The sequence below is a fragment of the Gambusia affinis genome, linkage group LG13 (genome assembly GCF_019740435.1).
Source record: "Gambusia affinis linkage group LG13, SWU_Gaff_1.0, whole genome shotgun sequence".
Classification (NCBI taxonomy): domain Eukaryota; kingdom Metazoa; phylum Chordata; class Actinopteri; order Cyprinodontiformes; family Poeciliidae; genus Gambusia; species Gambusia affinis.
The window spans coordinates 19,427,938-19,453,809 of record NC_057880.1 but is presented as its reverse complement, the minus strand read 5'-3'; the positions used below and the strand labels follow the sequence as shown (position 1 = coordinate 19,453,809).

Genomic DNA, 25,872 nt, shown 5'->3' with positions numbered 1-25,872 from the left:
TGAGTCCCTTATTCATTAGTGACACTGAGAGTATGAAAGCTGCTGATATATTTTAGTTAAGCTTGGAGTATAAATATTTTTTTTCTTTCTTATTGTAAGCTATGTGAAATTACAACAGATATTTTGTTGTATGTTGTACAAGGTTAGGCTTTTTGTGACTTTGTCTAAATATTTAATTTAGAAAAAGAACACAGAGGCTTACAAAAAAAACTAATTGCTGACATCATTCACAGTCAAATATTTACTACTGGTATTGAGATAAAGTTTGTTTGGTAAAACAACTAATTTTGATTCTCAGTTAATGTGATATGCAATGCCTTTCATAAGTATTTATTCTTCCTGAACATTTTTACATTTTCTCACATTACGACCACAATCTTCGATGCATTGAATGCAAAATAATTATTTTTAAAAGTTATGTTGCAAATAAGTATGTTAAAAGAGAAGGTACTTCTGTATTCAACCTCCTTTACTCGGATGGCCTTAAGCAAATCAGCTATTTAGAGAAAAGCATCCAACTATATATAAGTTAAATAACTAAATCAATAGACTTGTGGACTGAATAAATAAATAAAAATTCAGTGCATCCACTTGCCATTCAGAGTTATAAGTTTGGGGGGCTGGCTATTGTTTAGTAAAGTGTAATTAAACTGACGCAATATGACTAAATGAAATGTATGTACAAAAAAACATGAAAACCATGTGTCATCTTGCTACAGTTATGAATAACTTTGTCTTGGTGTGTCATATAACATTAAAATGGAAAACACTGAAGTTTTAGGTTGTAAGGGTTCAAAATGTAAAAAAAAATAAAAAAGGAGATGAATATAAGGCATCATATGCTTGCGTAGGTCAGGGTTATGATGTTACTGAGGGACACATGGGGATGACTTTGCTGTTTCTGCAGCTTTCTTCAGTTTAACTGAAGGTTTTATATGATAGCATAAGCCTGAGGATGTGTGAACATAATGGCTTAATGGAAATATGCTTTTACCTCTATAATTTACAAAATTAACAGAAAAACATTTAATATGAGGTCCTTATGGGTTTGAATATGCAAAAAAAATAAATAATTTTCTTCAGTGATTTCATGTGCACCTTAATTGGGCCTCTGCCAGTGTGAACAGCAATCGTGCTGCCTGAAGCAGTGTAGACTCTGTGCACTGCAGAGAGGGGCATCCCCTGCAGGGTCTGCCTGTACCACCCCTCCATATGGTGGTCTGTTGTGTGCCTGATGCCTGGGAGGTTTATCAAACCCGAGAGTCCAGTGTCTCAATTTCTGCTCCATTGTGGTATTTTTCTTCCTGACCCATTGTTAGGTTACACATGACTTACCAGCAGAATAGAACAACAGCGGCCTCAAACAGATGTTGCTCTCCTCATGGTGTGGTACCAGGATGAGTTAATTTTACATCCCATTTCATATTGTAGAAGGGGAAATGTGCATAAAGGATAAAAAGAGGATGTTTTTCGTTTCCTATCATTTTCAAATTAGGCTTTTAGTGGGTAATTTGAGCTATCAATGAATTAAATTGGACCCCTGGAGCCTCTCAGGCTCTATAGTGCTTAGATAGAATTTGAAAAGTTAATACAATCATAATAAACTCAGAAATCATATCCATAGTGACATATTGTACTCGAATGGAAATATTATAATTTATTCTGAGTGTAGTTTTGTTGTATTCAATGTAAGACAGGGAAAAGTTGTTTTTGTCCACTTTTATTTTTTAATATGACCAATATTTCTCATATTCAAGTGTGTATGAAAAAAAGTCACTGATTTCTTAAAAAGCTAAATACAATAAGCATTAGATCAAGGCACATACAAGACTGGCCAAAGGGCATAAAATGCACTTTGGTTTTTCAATTGTAAAGAACCGTTAACTTCAAATTGTGGCAACAAAACAAGTGTCCATTTGGAAAATAATATGAACATAATACTCATGGGGGATTAAGGAGTTGCTGACACGGTGGTAATTTGTATGAAAGCCAACAAGATGGGGCTTTTTTGGCCTGTAGACTAGAATGACGTATGGTACATGGTACTAAAGAATGCCGCCATTGTCATTTGGCCATTCTACAAATAGAGTAGGTGGTAGTGGGGGGTCCTATGTGTCAGCCAGACATGTCTACTTAGTTAAGGTTGGTGTGCTTTATGCCCTGTGCTGTGGCCTACAATCCTATTAGATACATTGGAACCCTGCTTTGCTGTGTTTTGTCTACCTGTAAAACAAAGCAAAAATAACACACCCAGCAAAGCAGAAATAATAACATCATGGCACCTCATTTTTAGTTATTCATAACCACACATTAGGTGAATACTTGAGTAAAATTCTTGGTCCATAGGAAGTTGAGACAGCTAGTCTCTGCTCATTCTTTAAGATGCTTTAACGTGCCTGCTTGGTGAATTGGTCGATCTGTGCCTTACAATACTTGCCTTGTCATTTTTTTGCCTTTTTGTTTTTCTAACAGCCACAAAGTTAAAATAATGACCTGTGCTTATATTACAAGGTTTCCTAAAGTCTGATTGTTCAACACAGCAATGAAAACCCACTTTCACAGTTGACAAGTCATCATATCTTAATAGAACACAGAGTTTCTTTAGTCGGTTGGTAACCTTAAGCAAAGGAAATACAGTACAAATTACTACAAATCCCTAAAATATAGAATTGCATTTGATAGTTCAGTGACAGCCTGCAATTGGAATCTTCTCAGTCTTCATAAAATGTCCTTAAATATAAATTATATGGCAAATGTACAGAACATTGCTCCCTTAGTCTCATATATCCAGTGTTTTGTAAAAGTCTTGCCGCTCTGTTTTTGTCACACACTGCTCTTGGATGTCTGTGTGCATCATCATGAATGGGAATGATCTGAATCTGGTATTCCACTGTCTCTGTAGCTCCTGTTGTTAATGCTGTTCTCATTGTGTGGACTTTTGTATAAACTTAAGCCATTTGGTGGGAAAATTGTGTGTATCACAAACTCCTCCTTGGACACGGGCAGATGATTTATAGGTATCATTTGAAAAGAAGTTTCTCTTATCTCCAGAATGGAATTGTCCTTCTTGGTGCCAGCCTCAGCGTAGTCATCCTTTCTCCGTCGACCTTTGTTGTAGGTGCAGTTCCTGGAAAAAAGTGACCCATTCCTGTGGACATACCAGCACACCAGTGCCAGCATGATTATTGCCAAAAGAGCCACAGCCCCTCCGATAATGGCAGCCAAAGGCAGACTGGAATTTTTATAAGGCTCTTTTTCCTGCTCTCTATTTAAAGTTGTAGTTGGTTGGTAGGATTTGTGAGGCCCGGTCTCTGTCTCGATGCAAACGGGGGTCTCATCTGACAGGTAAATATTGCTGGTCTCCATGGGAACCATGCATATCCTATAGGCAGAGTCTGGCTCCAGTGCAGTGAGGAGATACTCTGTCCTCTCTCCCTGCACAATGGTTTCAGTTATGGAGCCGAAGGCAGGGCTGTGTCCCAGCTTTAGCCAGCTGAGCCGCAGGGCAGTCATGGGTTGTGACACTCTCCATGATATATGAATTGCATCTGCACTACTTGATTTCACACTGATGGTGATGATCTTTCTGCCTGAAGAGCTGGTAGTACTGTGGTAATTCTTACTGATGTCATGCCCTTTCACCACAGGCCTTCTGGTGACAAACGATGGCCACTGGGGCTGTGATGGGCGTAAATTGTTGGAGACTGTGCTTGTCTCATATGTGGAGAACAGTTCTGAATCAGCACAGTCAAACATATCTGTGGTCAGATCTTTAATAGCCATGCCTTTGACTTTATCTGGTCCCTGGCACATGAAACCACGTACATTCACTTTTGTTGGTAGTGACCTCAACCAGTCCCGCACCCATTTCATCCTGCAAGTGCACTGCCACGGGTTGTTTCTCAGCAGAAGATGTGTAAGATTGTCCAAATCTTCAAATACACCCTGTGGGAGGCTACTTAGGTTGTTACCAGATAGGTCCAGGCGATACAGCTGCCTAAGGTAGGCAAAAGCCCCAGATGGCACCCGGTTTATGTGATTATCTTGTAGGTGCAGTTTTTCCAAACTGGTGCCTGGGAGGTTTGCCGGCGGTGAAGTCAAGGAGTTTCTCACCAGTGACAGCTCAGTCAAGTTGATCAAGTTGATGAAAGCCATTTCTCCAATCCCACGGTTGTTCAGAAGGTTGCCATCTAAGATTAGTCGTTTCAGATTGATGAGATCTTGTAACGATTGCTCTGAGATGGACGAGATGCGGTTATCGTCAAAGCGAAGCTCCTCAATGCTCATGGGTAGGCCTATTGGGATGGTACTCAGATGGTTTCTGGAGAGAAAAAGCAGTCTCAAGTGATTACTGTCCCTGAAAGCCCCCTCTTCTATGCTGACTGCTGACACAGAGTTGTCATCCAGATGAAGTTCCTCAATGTAAGGAATCTGAGCTAATGAGGAATGGGTTATCATTCGGACATTATTCTCCTGCAGGTGGAGCTCTTTTAGTCCGAGTGGAAGATTAGTTGGGAATTCATCCAGATTGTTGCAGTAAAGATAGATCTTCTCCACATTTACCAGTCCGCGGAGCTCTGTGGGGATGCCTGAACTCTTGATGCGGTTATTTTGCAGAAAGAGCACTGTAGCATCCAGAGGCATCCCTGTAGGTATGGAAGTCAAGCCTCGGTCATTACAGTATATGAAGGTCCCATCACAACGACAAGCTGAGGGGCACGAGGCAGAGGTGACCAAGGGGTTCGCTAGACCCAGCAGCAGCCCAATCCTTATTAGGAAAAGGACAAAGGACTTGCAGTGACGTACCATCTTTAAGGTGCGTATCCTGGCAGTCTAATCACTCAAAGGGCCCTTGGGAAAAGAGCAGAAAAAGCAGATTAATGGACAAGGCCCTGAGAGAGGGAGCCAAATTCCAGTTTTTGTAATTGCTGCAGGTTTGAAAAGCTGCCTACAGCACTTTCTTGATTAAGTAACTGCTGAAAGAATCATTTTGCATTTTTCCGTTTGACTGATATGAACTGATTATGAGGATTAGGGTGGGAAGGCCTATCTTAAGGTTTTACTTCATACTTCTTTAGTGCTCACTGGAATTTGTTTTGTCATGCAAGTTTTCAAGTTAAATTGAATTTTAAAGATTTGTGGTTGAAGGCATGTCTTAAATTTTTGGTCCCAACTTTATAAATTTTACATCTTTCATAATGCATTGAATTTTGATGCAGTGTTGTTTTTTTGCAGTTTGATCTCTTGGCTATTACTAGTTTCTTATAACACTGGGTTGTAAAAGCTTTGCAAATGGAGTTTTTTTTTATTCCCCTCCATGTTGGCAATGTTGGGGCAGTCGATTAAGACATAAAAATGAAGCAGAATTTCCATTTTAATCAGCTCAAGAATACATTGGGCTTTAACTGTACATTCACACCCACATTTACCTATCTTTATTTTTTTTAAATAGGAATCTTGTGAATACATCAAAAAGACTCAAAGCAATCTTTATTTACAATACCTGATTTAGATGAGGCTGTAAATCCTTTCCAACAAAAGAAAAATCCAATCAAGATTTCTTCTTAAATTTGTTCTTATCCTCACTGAAAGAAAACGTTTGTCCAAGGGGAGGGATGATGGGTTCTGGTGATGTCCTGACCTGGTCAGTATTTGCCAAGCTGATCCTTGTTTGGACGATGACCTCTTCTATGTTGTCAAAGGCTCATTCTTTCAATGCCTTTGCCATGGCAGATAAGCTTGCAGAAAAAAAGCATCCCTTCTTGCTAAAAAAAAGAACATGCACCCTTAGCTGATATTAAAAATCCCAGCGGCTGTTGCTGTAGTCAGGTTCAACAGCCATAACAGCCCCTAAGGTTTTTTTGTGTTTTTATAGAGATCCGTGAGTCGGATGGCAAAGAATCCTTCCTGCCATCAGGCTCGTCAGACATGATGGGTTGACACAAAGCCGGTCAGAGCCATGCCAATCCCCTTGGCCACAGGCTCAATCCTGGCCTGTTTGCTTGTGCCGACCGTGCTTTCAGGTAACCCAGAATCCTCTGCTTCCTTGTTGAGCCAGTACACACATTAATCCAGGGCTCAAGATCTTTTTCCTGAAGCAGATAACCAGTGTCCTTTTCTTCTTTAGAAAGCAATACGGGATGAGTTGCTGTTCCTGAAGGACCCAGTCTCCCTCATGCATCTGCACCTCGAGTCATCATGGCCTCCTGAAACCTGGGACAGTGCTCTGCAAAAAAATCACAATTATATAATTTAGTGGAGAAAAGCTCAAATAATAAAACATTGGAATTTATATTAGCTTTCTGGCTAGCATAAGAACATTAGCAAATACTTGCTATCTAATTTTAGTATGTTCCAAAGTGTTCAATATTTAAACCTAACATGGTAATCTTTTATAATTATAGCTACTGTTACTATTTTAGCTGATATTGGGATATCATTTATCAGCTAATAAAATATGATAATAAACATGCAATTTGCAGCTCCTCACCTACTAGCCAATTCAATCATAATAATATGCCAACTGATAGCAACATTCTAATGCTAGCATGTCAGTAATTTTTATAAAAGTCTTGATTTTTCATGGTTTAATAATTGCAGTGGTAGAATCCAAATTTCTTTTCATTTCAGCACAAATGTGAGATATAAACCAGACAGTAAATATTTATATACGATATACAGCATTATTGGTAGTAGACACAAACATTTGTCACAAATTTTGCTTTTATAAATATTGTTAGTAATACCATGTGTACCAAAACTTAGTAATTAATTGAATAATAGTATTATTATAACACTCAAGTCAATTAAGTTTAATTTTGATAAATGTTTTACTGAAATTGACCAATCAGCCTTTTCCTGGTTGATACTGATTTCCGTTTTTCTTTTATGTCTGACCTTCCAATTTTAGCTTTAGATCCACCAAAAAAACAAAAAAAACAACAAAAAAGTAATTATTTCCTTTTTGTTAATAAAAGCTGAGGAATAAAAACGGTTGGACTTCGGAGTTTAAACATGTTTATTGGGTATAAAAACAAAATTATTTTTGGGTATCTGACCAAATTTGATTTATAGGTATATGCCAGTCTTAAAACTACTTTACAATGTCACATTCAAAAACCCCCTCTTTTCCTGCCTTTTAGTCCATTGACCTTTTACTCCCAGTTACTCTAAATAACCAAATCTTTTCTATGGAGATGGAGGAAAGAATGCTTGTGTATGCAAAACACATCTGTGATCTGGACCCCAAACTCAACAATAGGGGAGGGTGGAGCTCATGTGCCCTTCTCTCTCCGCTTCAATGCATAGCTGAGCTCTAAGTATTTTACAAGCGAACCGGTCCTGTGATTAAAAATAAAGAAGTCTGTCCAAATTCTTTTCCGTGAAACAAAAACGGATCCAGTCAGAGCTTAGTGTAATTACTCACACTGTGAAAAGCACCAGTGACATATGAAGTCCATTTGAATTTCATATTAAGTAGAGGATGGGTGTTGCATCCCACCAGGCTGCTCCCAGCTACTTCGTGTGACCCTTCACGCCCACCTCATCCTCTGCTTACACACACCGACTGCCGTTTTCTGCTCACGAAAATAGATTTCCTTCACCAAAGAAAATGTTTCGTTTCCTCTCAGAACACAATAGCTCTGTAACTATCCGTGTGCCCTTATGGCTGCTACCGTGTGCTGTAAAACATTCAAAGGTAAATTAGGAACAAGAAGCCCAGCCGTTTAACAGTTGTAACCCCTGACAAGGAGAAGATTAGGGAATTGAGAGGCTTGTAACTCGATTACAACTCCTGAGATGCTGTCTCATAATAACAGCCCCCCCTTCCTTCTGTTCCATCTAAACATGGGCTCTCTCTGTCCAGTATTACATTAGTAGTAGATTAGAGTCTAGGGAAAAAAAAAACACCAGATGCGACCTCCAGTAACTAGTGGAATAAAGGGAGTCTGATGAGAGAAAAAAAAGATTAAATACAGTAATGGAGTTTTACAAAATGGCAGGATGATAGAGGGATATGGCATATCGGTCTGTTGGAATGAACTCTTGATGAAGCACTTTGTTGAGCTATTTCAATAGAAAATTTGCTTTTTCTAAGAAGTTTTTCATTTTATGAATATTGTTAAATATGTAATATCATTTAAATTGCTTGGAAATTTACCATTTTACTAAAAGGTTATTCTTTTCGGTTCCATCAAGCAAATTTTGACTTCTAAGGTTGTACACCATTGAGTTTAGACATGAACAGGATAACATCAAGAACTTATACCAAGATTTTAAAAAGTTTCTGTGTCAAAGCTGCTAATTTGTCTGCTCCTTTTCCTCCACTTGTTGCTGCACCCTGCCAAAGAGCTAACAGAAAGAATGCTCTTACGATTTTCTCTTAATTGCAAATAAATAAATAAATCAATTTAGCCTATTTGGAAATAATTCAGCTTGCTGTAAAAAAATAATTGTGTAAAGAAACATCATTCTTACTAAGACTCTCTGAAGAGTTACTAAATTTTGCAGGTGTCTGCCTTTGTTTCAAAATAACCCTTACAATTTATAATGGTATTATATCTTCTGTTTGAATGGCAGGAGGGATTGTTGCTGTTATTTTTGTTTTTATCCTGCCATAAGAAATTTTTACTACCCATGCCTACCTTTGTTTTTTGCTTATTTTTTGCCATCAGGATTGTTAGAACTTCAGGTAACAGTCTAGCTTAGGGTCAAGGTGTAGAAAAAAAAAAAACAGCGGGGGGGGGGTGGGGGCAGTTACTTAATGAGATGGTGATTATTGGTATGTTGGATAAGTTTTTGTTTAATTTAACAGAGCATATTTGGGCCTGGATACTTTTCTCCCCTACCTTTTTTTCCCCCCTCTACTCATCAAATTTCAGGAGAGTGGCCCCTCTTCATTGTTTGCTCCAGGGCAAGCATGCAGACCTTGTAGCCTCACAGAGAGGATCAGGGCTGGTGGGGTGGGGGTTATAAAAATGTAAACTTTTTATTAAAACTCATTTCATCTAAGCAGTGAATCAATTAAGCATTGTTATTGCATTAACCTGTCATAAATGGCCCTATATTTTGCAAATTTATTTACATTTGAGCGTTTTTTAAAGCAACTAAAGTTGTGCCAATTATTTTTTGTTGTTGTTGTTTATTCTTTTGTGATGGATGCTTTTCTGCATCGTTTTGATAAGCTCCGCCAACAGGAGAGTGGGATTTCACTAGCTGTTATAGAGTGGAGTCTGCTTCGTTTAATCTGAACTGGCAAAGTTAAATTGACCATTGTGGGGGAAAAAATGGGTGCAAGTGTGTTTACAGGGGAGAAGAGCAGGAGAGACATAAAGTTGGACACTGATAGCCATTGTGAGCAGAATACACACAAATGTACATTAGTCTGAAATAACAGAGACAAGAGCTCAATGCCCTGGAGTCATGTACTCCACAAGAAATGCTGCAAAATACCTCAAGCACAAACAATTTCATGCCTGTGTAATTATTGCAGAACATGATGACTTTTACTTTAGCAAAATACTGAAAGTTTTGTAGGCTTGCATTTATAGAGCAAAGAGCTGTGTAGAAATTGTAATGGCTGGTTGTTAAATTATTCATGAACTCTGAAATTAATTTTGAACCACAGTAGAGCTCTCCATTGGGAAATCATTTCTGTTATTATGTTGTTCTGATATTCACTCTAATTCACAATATTATTTTGAATTATGACTGATTGCATTGCACAGGTATAGTTTTTGTTGGATCTGTGATCGGTTCAGAAATGTGTGGATTTGCAAAAAAGCACATTAAGCAGGTAGGATTTTTTTCAATGGAAGCGGAAAACATGAATGATTTACGAACATTATATTATTAAATTATATGTATATCTTCCAGTAATGGACAAGTAAAAGTCTTGAAAGCCAGTTTGTCAATTATTATTTGAAACTTCTTTGTGTGTTTATATGCAGAGAATTTTTTATTTCTTGGATGAAGATGTCAGGGTACCTGGCAGGGGTCTACTGTGCTGCCAAATTTCAATGAAATGTTCATATTCCTATTCGAAATCTAAATGACGGAAATTACACACACAAAACAAGCAAAAACAGGGTGAAAAGAAAAATCTCTGAATGTTTCTCAGATTTGGTATGTGGCCTCCTGGTGTTATCTCTAAATAGGCTGAACAAATGATACTTTTGCTGGCCCATTAATAACATATAGGCCCGAGACTGACGGGGTTTTCTCTTTTGTAGCTGGCTGAAAGGAGAGATCTGCAGCAGCTGCAATTGTTTTTCCCCACATGGGGGTGGTAGGCACTGCGAGATGAAATGTATGTAGGGGTGTGTGTGTGTGTGTCTTTGACAAGCAAAACCCAAGACATGAATGCTTCTGTTAAGCTGCACAAACCTATCTTGGCTCAGGCCGGACACCTTTCCCAAAATAAAGGGATTTGTTAACCTCCCCACTGTTTTATCTGAGGCACTCTCACAGTATTCATGGTTTTCTCCCAACTTTGGATTTCTTCTTGACAAAATATTTGAAATGTGTTTCTTAAATCTTGGAAAACCTGGTAAAAATACACCTTAGTGGCTCTGTAAAATATGAAAGAACTGCGTTAGGTTATTTTAGATTTGGGCCTGCAGTTCTGCAACCAAAATAAACATTTCTCCGCATGAACTGGGCATAAATATAAATTTTATGCGTTCTTTTCTACAATTAGATAATTCCATCCTTTGTGACCTGGTTAGCTGTTAATCTTCTATATGAGTTCCCTCTGAAAAACAACTGACTGGGGACTTTAGCCTCAGGCAAGCTATCAGAGAGGAACTGGGCCTGTCCTCATGACTGCCATGTTTAACCAGCTATCTTTTTCCATAATAAAAACAAGGAAAACCACCATTGCTTTCCATGAGAGGAGAAGCAAGAAGTTTGCTGTGTGCAGAATTGGTGCACAGCCTTGGGGCCATTATTTAGAGCCTGGATGACCTTATCGTCTCATGAAGATAAAAGGCTCTGTTAAATTGGATTAACAACTGTCCCTGTCTCGTGGTGCCAATAGGCATGCCGCTATATTGTATTGGACTAATAGGATAAATATCAGTTTGGATGAAGGGAGAATAGCGCCAAGTTGGTTTTAGTTTTAGGGATAAGTTTCTGTTTATTAATGGGGTTGTTGCATTGCAAGCGTGCAATTTTGCGAATTACTGTGCTTACCTATAGCGTCCTGATGCGCGTAAAACTTGCATAAAATTGCGCGTTGCATTGCACGCCTTTCTAAGACATGTAACTACGTTATGATGACACTTTGTTTTTTGTTTATCGCTAGCAACCGATGGAAGTATTCCAGACAGCGACAGATAACGCGCGTTTAGGCGGCATACAGTCTCCCCAGCTGCCCCTTCATGTCCAACACCGCGGGATCCGCGCTGCAATTTCAGGAGCGCACCGGGGTGTCTCCTCAGGCTGCGACACCGAGACTGCTCCAGACAGTGAACCCCGCTAATCCTCTCCAAGTTTGCATATTCATCCCAGACCATTCCCATAGATACATGCGCCTCTCTATGCAGTGCTTAAAATCTGGAATATTTTAAAGGAGCGCAAAGATTTGCGTTGCGCACTAGTGGCGCCGAGACTAAAATGTGATTGTGGAAAAACAACACTGAGTTGGTGTTTTTTGTCTTTAAATGTAAAATTAAAGGGGTTTTGTACAGATCGCAGCAGCAAGTGGCAGGCACCGGGGAAAAGGCTTGAATTGGTGACATAAAAACATATTCTGTGTGCTGCAAAATCTGTGCAGCTGAAGAAACGCTTTTTGTGTTTGGAGAAAGGTGGACTCACATTTTTATTATTATGGATATAAAAAGATTCGCGCCCGTCAGTATAGACAGGACTCGGTATTATTCGCCTGGAAAATAGGAGCAGTTCAGATTCACGCAACTCCTCAGGATTCCGCATTACTTTCAGTTAGTCGAAGAGAAAATCCAAAAGGCAAAAAGAGAGAAAAGGGAAACACTTCCAACAGGACTGCTGCACCAGCAGAAAGATTACTTACCTCTCAAAACAATCAGCAAAATGAAAAAGTAACAGGTATCCTCTTTAAATGTGGCTCAGAAGACGGAAAATAATAAAAAATAATCCAATCCAGGCTAATAAAAATTGAAACGCAGATCCAAGTGAAGAAAACGAAGAATAAACTCTCCTAACCCACACAGATTAAGAGCTACTTGGAGTTTATCTGTAGCAGCACTGCTCTGTTTTCAGTGGCAGCCCCCCTCACACAAATACACAATCAACTGGCTGTGATAGGACATGGGCGCAAGTGTGGACCTCAGTACAAATGTGGAGTTGTGTGCGCCTCTAGCTCTGCTTCAATAGAGCTCTGATGTCATCTGGGGGAGGTCCTTCTCTCTCTCTCTCTTTCTCTCTCTCTCTCTCTCTCTCTTTCTCTCTCTCTCTCTCTCACTCTCTTTCTCTCTCTCTCTCTGTCTGTCTCTCTCCGTCATGGTCTCTGTTTTGGTGCTTGAAGATGCAGTTCCCATTAGGTGCACTAGGGGGAGTGGAGGAAAGAGGAAAGAGCAGAGATTCACTCACCATGTGCCACAAAAGTCAGAAGAGGACCCCAAAATAGTAGCATATAATATGTGTGAGAATGTTGATAAATTTTAGAAAAACTGTTATTACCTGTGTCACTTGATCTAAAGAACAAAATCAATTTCAGTTTTCCATAAAGGATGTCATCAGTTGTCATGAACTCTGCAAGGGGTGTTTTATCTCAGATGTACTTTTTTCAGTATTTGTACAATAGACAATTAAATGAGTTAGTGTTTTAAAATAAAAATATGTGAAGGGCTAAAAAAAATGGAGATAAATACAATCCCAGAGAAACCCCGTTGGTGTGCAGGACTCTTGAGAGTGGGATAGATGTTTCAGCAGGACAACCATAAACATATAATAAGAACTATAATGCAATGGTTTAGATAAAATATTGTGTGTTAAAATGACCTGGTCAAAGGTGAGACATAAATCCAATTGATGTTGTACATCTAATCTTCTTGAGTTGGAGCCGTACTTGAAAAAAAGTATCAACACAAGAATAGCAGAGATGCTTAAAAATACTTGCAGCTGTAATTTTAGAGAATGGTGGTTGAACAAAGACTTGACTTAGAGGGTCTGAACACAAAAGCACACCACACTTTTCAGATTTTTATTTGTAAAACATGTTAAAACACATTTTTCCCTCACTTTGCTTCAATTATTTTGTTGAGTTTGACAAAAGTCCCCAAGAAGTGCTTTAAAGTTTAAATTGTAGCTTGACAAAATGTTGAAAGTTTGTTTATACAGCTTAAATGGGCTGCTTATGTAGGCCTTTATTTATGAGCCTGCATTTAGATGATTACGAATAAGTATATTAATACAGCATGGGCATAAGTGCCTCTTGACCTTTTTTGATTTTCTTTTTCTACTTAGATGAAGAAAAAAAAAAAGCAGAGCAGAGATGAGGCGGTCAGGGGTTTTACAGAAGAGTGTCTGACCTGGCCAACACCCTCTTAGTCTGTGTCATTTCCTGGGTTTTCCCCCTCTGGCTACTTGACAAGTCGGACCCCACAGTCCCACACGTTGCGTTGCCATGCCATCTGTTTATTTCTTGTTGAATGGCATCATCTTGTTGTTGCCTGTAGAGATCAGTTCACTGAGAGCTATAAAATTTAAAGTGAGAAATTTAAGACTCCTGTCATTCACCGTTACCTTCGATAATTATCTCAAACCTTTACAATCCGGCTTTAAGTGCTTTGAGGGTCTGCATTAATTTTCAGTGAACGCCCAGATTTATTAGAGAGCTTTTGTATTCTCTTGCTGTGGGGATGCAGAAATATCTTTCTGTTTGTCACGACAGGGAGGCTGCTCTGTAATAATTAATGACTTCTTTAAAACGGGGAAAAAAATCACAAAGAAAAATCTCTTCTGAAGCAAAATTGGAGGCTCAGTAATGAATGGAAAAAGCTGGCTTTTTGAAATGAAGACCGCTCGCAGGGTATCTTAGCGATAATATATGCTCAGCTCTGTTCATGGGGTGTTAAACAAACAAGAGAAAAGCTCAATGGCTGTCTTCATCATCCCATGTTCGCATTTTGCCAGGGACAGAATGTGATCCAACTTCAGCCTCAGCAGCACAGGGTTTAGACCATGATTGCCATCTTAACTGGAGTACCTAATTGAACAGACACTTAAGCCTGGAGCATCTGCCGAAACTACTTAGACCTCCACTGGAGGTTCTCTGATTTGTTTGCTTTCCAGCTGGAGTGACTCTCACTTTTGTTTGCGACACAATGGGATTCCAGATTCCTTCCTGTCTGTATACTATTAATTTGTTAACTAAAGCACATGGTTTAAAAAAAAATGCAATTTCTTAACCTAACTATAATAGCCCAGGTGTTGTCTGTCAGAGACTTAAGGGCGATAAAAGGTCAACTTGGACATCCTGGCCTGATCTGTGTCTTCTTTCCATGGGGACAGAGCAGAGAAATCTGTGTCTAACCTCAACATGTCTTCCTCTCCTAAATCGACTGCAGACACATCTGTCAGCGACTGGTGATTGACCCCCCTCTTAGACGTACAAAGAGCCCCACTGGAGGACGAAGGTGTTGGGTTTCTGTTATCTCAAGACTGGGGGAAATCTGTTGCCCCTGTTGGTCTTTTGTTGAAGGGGGAAAGGTGCTCTCCTTTCCCAAGGACATGCTCCAGTCTGTCTGGCTGCTTTTAGTGTTTAGACAACATTAAGATTGCTTCCTACTTTGCTGTAAAGCTTAATTTTTACCTTTTATAGCCTAATTTCTGCTTTGTCTTTATTGTAATACTCAGGACCTTTTTGTTTTGCTTCATCAAATGCATTGAAACAGATAATTGATTAACTTTTGTTTTGCCTGTGTTACAGTCAATATGTGGGGGTTTGCAGTTGACTGGCTGTGTCCTACTTTCCTGGACTTTTCTGCAGGACACATGGACACAGTTGGATTTGTCCTATGTAAGCTCAGTGTTATGACTGTTCCTGTTATAAAAAGACAATAAATTCCCAAACTGCTTTGAGGCTCATGAGGGAAAGTGCACTGATTGTGCCTCCTGTGCGCCAATCCTCTGGCTTGAATTCATTATTGACATTAACATGTTTTTAACCAATGCCAAATTAACAGGAACATGTAAAAGCTAGCTGCCAAAACCCCTGCTTTGTTTTTCATTTACCTTCTGCTTTATTTGCATATTCACCCTCAGCAGGCAGTCATCGGTGATCTTTGCTCTGGGCCTTTCATTTCTGCTTCTCCTCCCCACCCCTATCCAGAAAGGCAGCTTTTCAGAATCAAAGTGGTTTAACTTAGATTTGTGCTGTTAGTTTTGTTGCCACATTCACATTTTTGATTTGGAAAGGACGCATTCAATGTGACATGAATGGAGAGAGCAAAAGCACAAGTCGGTGAAAGTGCAAAAAGAATACGGATGTCGGATTTTATGGATGTGAGGCTGTTTCAAATGTAATTTTTGATGCTATTAACCAAAATAGTTGGTAAAGTGAGTTTTGATTGATAGAATTTGAGTCATCATGCATATAAATGCAATGTTGGTTACATAAGTCATTGTTTTGCTATGGGTTGCTAACATGCCTTGCAGTAAGACACTAGTCTTTTCTAATGGAAATTCCAGATGTGAAGGATATAGGATGACCCTTCTTCATCTTTAAAGAACCAATGACAACAGAGACAACACGGGGCGTCCTGCTGCTCAGAGGCCTTGGTCAGCACTCATTCAGGACATGGATTCGTAGACAAGCAAAAAACCTAAATCAGCTGTTTCTCTTCTTGTCTTTTGTCGGCTGCTTTTGTGGCTGCTGGTGTGTTGTCTGCTTAGATGGGGAAACATGAGGCTGATAGAGCCTCAGAGTAGCTCCAAAAGGGGGTGGTGGCTATTCGACTTGTCAACCTCTGGGACCTCCTGTCGGTTAATGACCCAAAATACAATGCTCTCTGATCAGATTAGATAGAGCACGCTTCCCCCACGACACAAATCAGCACAATAAAGGAGATAAAAGATAGAATTACCATATAATGTTTTCTCAGTTGAGCGTACATTGCCAATATAGCTAATTGAAGCCCGCCTTTGTCCTGCTTTGTAACTGGTTTACTACTTCTGCACTAAAATGTATTTAGCCAACTTAGCATCTTTTATCAGCTGTAGTTAAACTCTAGCATTTATCTTTTCACTGGACTGAACATGTATGTGTAAATGCTGACACAATCTTTAAGACAACATGCAGTATTCCTACAGTATGGTGTCTTAGTCTACGGAGAACACATGTATGTGTTCTACTAAAAAGGTCAATTGAAGTTTAGAGTTGTAAGGAGAGGAAGTTAGTGCTAATGTTATCAAGGGGAACAAAGGCGCTCTTGATAAGATAAAATAGATTATACAGTTCCTCATGGATTGCAGTGTCTTGTTTGCTGGATCACTACAGGAAGTGAGGGTATTAGGTAAACGTATTGCCCTAACAGACACAACTGACACCACAGTTATCAAAGTACTCACTTATCTTAGAAAGACATGAGTTTTGCATCAGTAGATGTTTTTAATTTTGAACAAGAGACTTTTCAAAATGTTTTTAGGCACTTGTTGCTCTTAAAGGTGCAAATGTCTACTAGAAATCAATGATACGGTGATTGTTACACATGGTTGATCGGACAAGAAATTGCATCCAGAAATTAAAGATCAAAAGCGTTCTATTTTCTGCAGCTTGTCAGTTTTAAGATTTCCTTTATTTCCATTCTATGTTGCATTGTGTTTCTGTGTTTGAGATGACGTAAAACACTTTGAAATGCAATCCAATTTAATATATAGCAATTTAATATGAATCACACAAATTAACTAATGACACCCCTTGGACTAGAAAATATCTTGGTTAAAGTTATATTTCACTGGGTGAAGGCTAGAGTATTAGTATTAAAAAGAACACCGAAATGCAACCTGTCTGATAACATGAATTTGATCCTAATTGGAGCAGTGGTGAACCTTTCCAGGAAAGCTCACTGCTGTTTCAGGTCCTTTTCAAGGCATTTTTAATGCTGTACTGAGCTGAGCTGAGAGCCTTTGGTGGAGGGGAAAAGTTCCTTAAGAGCAGCTGAAACATTACTCATTAGATTTTATAGTCTTAAAAATAAGCTGGAAAATAACTTCATTGGTGAGTTTTCTCTTTACATGATTCATAGGAACAGCATGAAAATATGTCATTAGCTGAATTACAAATAAATCATTTAAAACAGTTCAGAAGCATGTAGCATTAGCCTAGCATTTGAGCACAAATTAATGAAGCAACAGAGTAGCTATGTCGATGTTTGTAGGGCCTTTTTGTGAATCCGTCTTAAAAACTGGGAATCTGGAGCTTTAAATTTCACCTAAGGATGTTTTCAGGTAACATTTTCCGCTGCCCCTACAAAAACGTTGGCATTCGTGCCTCACTGTCTGACAGCAGTGCTTCTTCGTAAATCCCAAGTGACTTGGATATCAGATGTCTAGTCTGCAGCCAGGAGCCACATTCAAAGGAGCCCCTACAGAAAGAGGCGATTGGGAAATAAAAAAGACCGTTTGAAGTGAGGAGACATCTATGACTCGCTTGAAAGAAATATTTGTAAAGCACCCACCCACCAATTAACAGTAGCGTGCAAGGTGTCTGTGCTTGAGTTGTGAATGACACATTTTGAGCATAACTGGAGTAGAGCCTTTTTATCCTGCTGTTGCTGGGGGGATTTAAGGTTACAAAGTTTTTTACCTTGGTCTTAGGTAATATATACCTAAGACCAAGAGTGTCTTAGGTATGTGTTACACTGTTGGCACATCAGAATTTAGAGGGTTCCGGTTTAATCTACATATACATAAAATTAGTTAATCCTCTGAGTTTTTTTTTTTCCCTCTGTCTATTCTAAAGAAATACATATAACTACAAAAATATCTACTACTAAAGCAATCATATATTCAAAACAAACTCTCAAGAATTGATTCTGTTCAACTAAAGAGCCACCGTGGGGTAAAATAATTAGATCACCTAAAGCAGGAGTGGACTGGACTTTGGCACCTGTTACCTAAAGCATCTCCATTGATAGGTTTCATCTTACCTTCACTGACTTACAGCAGCAGATTGAGGTGCAGGGAGAGAGTTTATCTTTCCAGATCAAGATGTTTGTCTTTTTATCTGTGCAAACAGGTGTCCTGATGTCATTACTCTGTTTTAAACAACCATCGGCCTGTGGACTCTCTGTACAATATCGCAGCTGGTATTTCCAAAGTGTTTATAGATGAAGTTGCGAACCACATGCATAAATTAAATGAAAGACGGAGATTATGAATGCAGCTTTGTGGAGTGTGTTAGTATGCATTCGCAGTGCATCTTTCACCATTAAAACAGGCACCCGCAGGAGAAAGACATAATAAATTAGAATACTTGCTCAGGTTTTTATTTTCCCACACCAAATTGAAGGAGGTTAAATATAGCACAAAGTTTCCATCTTTAAGCACAGCAAACCTTTGTAGGTGGCTTCTAGTTTTGGTGCATCTTCAGGTTGTTGATAGTTTTGTAGCTTTAGTGAAGACCTGTTAAAGCGTGTTTTTCTAATTTTGGTAAATGGCCTGAAAATATCCACTGAAAATACATTTGAACCTTTCGACAAATATCAGCCACAAATGATTAGAAAATAATTGCACATAATTTTTGTAGGAGGTTTTCCCTGTTTATACCTCAAACATTGAATTTACTGTGCCATAGTGATATCCAAAGAGCTGTCTGAGGCCCTAAGAATGAAGATTGTCATAACTTCTGAGTCAGGTATTTAAATGGTCTGAACAGAATATGAACGATAACACTTTACCAAAAAGAATCCACAAATGAAGGACATTCAAAGCAACTGCCAATATCCCCAGGTCTTGTCATGCAAGCAAGTTCACCCTCAGTGCAGAATGCAAGATGTTAAAAGTCTCCAAAACCTTTAAAGGACTACAGCTGGTTCTTGCTACTATTCATATAGAAAAGTGCATGATAATCAGAAAAAGGTTGCACAAGTTTAGCATTCAAAGCAGGCTTGCAAGGAGGAAACTACTGTGGTCTCAGAAATACATCAACAAGGACAAACGTGGTGTAAACCAAATTCATCATTGTAGGAAAAGAATCTCAGATCAGCTGTGATTTGATGATTTTGAAATGTCACTTGTGGGGTTTTTTTCATTTCCTTTTTTTTATTTAGCTTATTCCGCTGCTGCTGCACTGAGGTTTTTGTTAGGTTTATGTGAACTTCTAAAGGAGAATATCCACTGCTTCTAGACACAGTTTTAAAAAATTTTTCTGGCCCTAAAGTGATGCAATAGTTGGGTGAGACAAGGTAAAGGCTGAACTGCAATGCGTGACTTAAAGGAGTGAAAAAGAATAGCAGGAACATGTTTTTCTTCTTCCTGCTTTTAAACCGACACTTCAAAGACATCCAGGGTGTTTCAGGAAATTTAGAAGCAAGATGTGGATTGAGGAGGTGGTGTGTTGCGTAAACAGAAGTTCTTCCCTTACAGCCACCATTTGTTACTTGGGCTATATCAGGATGCAAATGCATACATTTTGAATGAAAGAGCCAAGCAGTGAGATCTTAGTAGCCTATTCTGGTGTTTGTGTAAAACTGGATTTGAAAGGGCAATGGGCTCTCTCTTCAGATGCTTTTGTGAGAATGTAAAACTGCTTTAACTGGCTAACCAATATGCATTTTTATATAAACAAAGGTCATTGTTAATGAGGAAATTGACCAGCATTTCTGGCTTAGAAACATTCATCACTTTGATTTTATTTGTTTCTGTGGTCAATTTTTAGCCATGTGTAATGCTTTGCCAGGCACTACCTTGTATATTTAAGATCCCTGCATTCAGAGTTGGCGTAGCGGTGCAGCTGGTGGCCCAGATGTGGAGGCTACAGCATTAATCCACGATGGAACCATCCAGGGTTAAATTCCCAACCTCAGGAACTTGGCTGTGTGTGTTCCCTTTCTTTCTCTGCTCTCTACATTGTTTCCCTGTTTGAAACAATGTAAAGAAGAAATGTCAGAGCTACAAAAACTGTAGTTGCACTGCTCCAACTACAAAATAAAATAAAGTATTTTGTATATTATTTTTTATATCTTTGTTGTAGTCTTGTGTTAACTAATTTGTCCCGCTGAGATAGCTAAAAAGGGTGTTATTACAAGTGCCATTTATTGTGAAATACATAACATGAATATTTTACAAGAAAACATTAATTAAATTGTTTGTGTTTAGTTGTTATTTATTTATTACCTAGTTGACTTCTGAATGAAATTCCTGGCACTAAGTTTTATTTTGGGATAAATATTGCATTGTTCTACTTTCAGAAGAGATCACTATAAAGTACGTTAACTTTAATGTACTTGTAAGATGACTAAAAATGAAGAAGTTCAGGAGGTGCAGCATGAATGCCTTATAATGTAGAATTAGTCATTTTAAGCATTGTTTTAATGCTATGGAAAATTATTTTTGAAGAGCATTTTTTTTTTCCATGGTTTGAAAAGTGAAGCCCAAATTCTCCCAAATCCATTGAAGCACAGCGTTCAACTCTTGCAGCAGCCGCCCCCAGCTCTCTCAGGATTGGGAAACCCCAGAGGAGGCTCCATTTAACCCCTTAGGATTAGTGCTCATGCCTACTTTAGCACCAGTAAAAGGGAAAACGTCTCAGCACATTGAGTCAACAGGGACTCAGGCTTGCTCTGCTTGCTTCCCACACTAAAATGGACAATAAAAAAAAGAGAAGAAAACGAGAGAGAAGATTCGGCTTTGACTTGAATAGAATTGGATATTTGCTTTACCGTTTGCCCTTCCGCAGCCTTCACAGTACATTACTGGACCAAAAATACAAGGCAGTAATCTCAATAATATATTCCAAGCTGGTGTGTAGAGCTTTTCCTTGAATATTTTATCTGCATCAGTTAGTCCACTTAGACTTGAAGGAAGGTTGCTAGAAATAGGGAGATTTTGCTATTTGCATACCCTGCTAGTATTAAAATTGGGTTTACTTCAGCTTTTGCTATTTTGTTTTCAGACAGCAGTTTCTTGTTGTTCTTTCGTCTTGTATGCCTAAAAAAGTCTCTTCTTTGTCTTTGAATTACTATCCTTGCTCTGTTTATGCCGTACCAGAGAAGGTATTTGTCAGCAGTGTTCTGAGTGGAAAGCAATGATGTAGAGAGAGTCCGGTGCAGTGTCAGAGGGCGTGGCATCTCTCACTGGGGTCCCCAGCTCTGTTCAGGCTCAGTCTATTGACTTTAGCCCTCGCTGACATTCCCTTGTGTTTGTCTAGGCTTTCATCACAGCTCTGTTCAAACAAATGGCAGCCACTGGAAAGACATTTTCTCGCTAACTCACAGGAAGATGCACACGTGTGCACACACATGCATAGACAGACTTTGATTGGACTTCGTAACAACAGGTGATGACCTAGATCAGAGTCAAATCCATAGCAGCTGTGTTGTGGGTTTCCAGTGGAGTTCTTGGCGAAATAACAACTGTTAAAGATATAAAATGAGTATATCCTGCTGTCAGGATATAGCTGATTAATAAATCATGTGGGGAGGGGAAAGGTAAAGACTTTCATTTTATTATCTAATAGAAATAAAAAGTAGCAGGTTTATATCTCACCACATTTTCTGTTTCTTTCCCACCAAGTCTTACACTGCGGTTCTCAGTAGGAAAAAGCTGGACCATTTTCTCCCTCCTTAAGCAGAGCAGCTAAAGCATATTGGTGTCTTCTTCACAATGGATGATGGTAAGATGAATTACTGACCTGAACCACAAAGAAAAGCACTTGATTTACAGGTCTGTCCATGTTTTGGCCTAATCCTGTCACTATAAGATATGGATCTTGTCTTAACGAATGGGATCCCAAATCCTTGGGATCAGATTTTGTATTCTGAACCTACTTTAATTAGAGAATTATGAATATATGCAACAATAAGGCTAATTTATCTACTTTAAAAAAATAATAATTCTGAACATAAAAAATAAAAGCAGAAGAAATGTCATTTTTTTTATTGCTGTTTATTTTTTTTTTATGCAAATTTCTTTGCCAAAGAGAATATGCCAGTAGAGAAACAGTTTGATATAACACAATATGCTGGTCTTGGCAGCCACTACTAATTTCTTCCTAATAAAAAATATTTAGAGTTGTTGTTTCTTGTCGACTTTATCAAAAGTAAAATTAAAAACCCAGAACTTACTGTAGGGACTACGTATATATATCCCTTGAGAACTGAGAACTGGGCCTGTTGCCAGGAAAAAGGAGGTCTGGGCTTTCCTTCTGAACCAGTTAGCCCTCACAACCCACCCTTGGACTAGCACAAAACAACAAATGGATGCATTGGTTTTGCATTTTCTACTGTGGCTGGTATGTATTGTTCAGTCAGCATGGGAAGCAGCCAGCAGGCATTTTTCAGCCAGTCAAGCAGGACGAGTGTCTTCTACAGATGTGGATCGGCGTCTGGAAGGCTTCCCAGGACTCCAGATTTCACTTTTGCAGTGGTGGCCGCTCTAGTGGAGGAACAGATGAGACGCGTTGTCTGGCGAAAGTGACATCACAGCCACTGGAAAGGGAGATTGCTTACCATCTCAACTCAGCTGCGATGTATGGAAGAGAGAGTTTTAGAAAGCAGGTGCAACCCACACCTGCATGTGTCCCATCCACCTTGCTTAATTAGAGTTCAGCATCCTCCTAATGAATATCCTCATTCTTGTCTCCTCTGTATTTGTGCTTGTGTGTGTGGGAGCCAATAGGCTCAATTGGGAATTATCTAGCGTTCCCTGGAGAACACCTTTTTTCTTCCTCTCTGTTTATCAAAATGCAGTGGAGAAGCTCAACAAACCCATACTGATCTACTGGACAGTCACTGAATCTACTTCACACCTTTAGTTTTATTTCCCACTAAGTAAACTACATAAGCACTTTTTTCAGCAATAAGTAAGCCCCAGTTGCAAACTTTTTATTTTCTTAATTCTTTGCTGTGCCAGCAGATTCTTATAGTGGTGCAGTGGGGAGCAACAGAGTCCCTCTCTGTCACCAGATCTTGCAGTGGGTTGGCGTGGATCAGTCATATAACTCATCAGATCTGAGGCTTAATGTGTCAGAAGTGTGAGCATGTAGAGGAGCTGCGATCTGTTTGATGTGCAGTCATCTGCTGGGTTGTAATTGGGACTCAGGCCTCTGTTCCTTTGAATGCACTCACTTGGAATTCTCTTTAGAGACTGTGTTTGATTTTTCTTAAAGTCTGATGGTTAGAAGAGACTTTGCACTTGTCTAGCTGTCAGAATACGTGAGCCGCTGTCTGAGAAACTCTTGTGGAGATGCAATTGACAAAGTCCCAGTCAGTTTTTGTTAGTTTTAACAAAGTTTGTTCCTTCACCTCTGAAATCTCTTGGGGTTTCTTGCATTATCTTTCTGACTGATCTTTCTCTGACGACCCACCTGAATTGCCTCAATCATTGTGGACCACCTGGCTTTGAGGCCTAGCAAACACACATAGCTGCACAAGACCCCAGGGAGGTGTTAATATTAATGTGAGGATAAAACACATCAAACTCTTGCAGCACTTCCAGATTTATTTGAGGTCTTTGATTGCTGTCTGGAGACCAGAAATCTTGTCACCTCTTCGGATAAGCTGAGAAAAGTGGAGTTTTGTTTATAGGTGATCCAGGAAGCCATCTGTGAACTGTTTGGTTAAGAATGTGGTTGATCTTTCTGGTTCAGTATTTCTTTGGTCATCTTAGTACTTACTGGATATAAAAAAGTTTGCACTTCTTCTGTTAGTATTTAAAAATTTTTTATACATGTGACCTGTTGATGGAAAGCAGACTTGTTTTAAACAACTATAGTAAGAAATAGATAAAATGTAATACTAAATATATTTATTTTAGGTTAATGAAGATTCAGTTAAGAAGTTACTGCAATAACTTTATAACTAAACTGCAGAAAAAGCTAAGTTTTGGAATTGATTCCAACTGTTGTACACTAATTTCAGTATGTATTTTTTTATTCAAAGTAGTCTGATTAAATTGCACTTAGACATGTTAGAAAATGTTCATATTGCTAATTGCTACCTGAGTAAATAAATCCCAATTTGAAAGCTTTTCCCCCTTAAGTGCTGACCATTGCAGGAGAGATATTCGGCCAATTCAGTTTAAAGATAAGAAAAAAAACTTTTATTCATAACAAAGTCAGAGCTGCATCACTCTTTAAATGCTCTTGATTCATATTGATCTCTGAGGTAAACAGGCTGCTTAAACTTACTGATCATTTAGTGTTAAAATTTTAAACTTCTGATTGTGTTGGTTGCCCACTTTAATTCCACTTTGTTTCACAAAGTGATTGCAGAAGCAAACAGTTTTTCTCATTAGTTTGTCAGCATTTCTGTGGCTTCTAAAGGTGCCTCTTCTGCTTGATGGTGGCCATGGTGAGAGTAGATGTAATTGCTAATTTAGCTAAAGTGTGGAGAAAAGCAAACAGAAGGAAGAAGCTGAAATGACCAGACTACATCTCTTTCCAGCTGCCTAATCTACTCAGGTAATTCTCCTCAAACCCACTGAGTCCATGCGAGCGATTGAATTTCAATGAATCTCTGATGAGATGGAGGCCAAAAAAACAAGCCTCCCCTTAGCACTCAAATGGATTGGCAAACAGATGCTCGGCCAAAGTGACAGGTGATAAGTGCTCTGGCAAGCTGTAAGTGAAATCTTTATGCATGTCTCGCTGTATGTAATGTTGCTGTCAAAGCCCATCCCTCATTCCGTTTCTCTCGTTTGCAATGTTTTCAGTCTTTCTTAGCTCCAGAGTTGGCTCCTCTTTCTCACTGATAAAAAGTCTTTGACCTTTCAGATGTTTCACCCTGTCTACTTCACAACGTGCAGCAAAGATCTAAAAAATATCAACTTTTGGTGCTTCGTTATTTTTGACCCTTCTAGCCTCTTATGGTAATTTCCTGTTGGAGTAGGTCTTAATTTGTACTTAGTTGAGTCACAAAGCTTGATAGGTACTCTTGTTGTTTGATGAAATGAGAGGAAATTGCACTCAGATCAAAAGTTAAGTTGTGCCGAAGAGTAGAGTTATCTACCTTGTTAATGGAGATGTAATACTTTAAAAATCAGGAAGCTCACTGTTTAGATGGATCCCCAAGTATATCACAATAATTCTCTCAAACAATATACTTAAATAGAACAAAAATGGATTATATTTACCACTAGATAGGAGAAAAATTGGGTAATTTTTCTTTTAATGTGAGTGCAAGGCCGTGTGTTTTTCTAACATACTTTGACATATTGATTTTTAATATAAATTTTAAAAACTTATTTTTTTTTAAGTGATTTAATTATTTTCTAACATACTTTGACATATTGATTTTTAATATAAATTTTAAAAACTTATTTTTTTTTAAGTGATTTAATTAAACAAGTAAAACTGAAGAAAGAACGTTTTCCTGTAAAATTTTATTTAAACAGTGCATTTTTTTAGTAGTAAATTATTTGGGACACATCCACATTTGCTCCCACTTTGAGTGGCTTAATTCACGCATAGGTATATCATATCATGTACATATGATCAGAGGGTGATTAGATTGTGCTCAGCATTTAAAATAACCCACTTCAGACAAAAGGTCTGCAGTGGATTACTCTACATTTGAACATTTTTAAGCCGAAGGTATTTAACTGTTGAAGTGAGAAGGAACACCATGATATGTTTAAACCGAGCTGTCTCACATCTCCAGAAAGAAAATAGCAGCTTATGAGTGTGAGAAGAGATCTACTGAGGTCTCAGAATAACTTGAAATCAACAAT

The 25,872-nt window shown here is 38.7% G+C and overlaps 2 protein-coding genes across 5 annotated transcripts in view; one reads left to right on the top strand and one right to left on the bottom strand.

The window, feature by feature from the left end:
* Positions 1–25,872, top strand: part of macrod2 (mono-ADP ribosylhydrolase 2) — a 465,786-nt gene that overhangs the window by 78,791 nt on the left and 361,123 nt on the right. The gene's annotated exons all lie outside the window — the stretch shown is intronic.
* Positions 1,705–5,639, bottom strand: flrt3 (fibronectin leucine rich transmembrane 3). Its single transcript, XM_044137271.1, has 2 exons — positions 5,504–5,639; positions 1,705–4,851 (listed from the first exon to the last, which is right to left on the bottom strand). Exon 2 carries the CDS (start codon positions 4,807–4,809, stop codon positions 2,857–2,859), a length of 1,953 nt encoding a protein of 650 aa, XP_043993206.1. The 5' UTR covers positions 4,810–4,851; positions 5,504–5,639; the 3' UTR covers positions 1,705–2,856.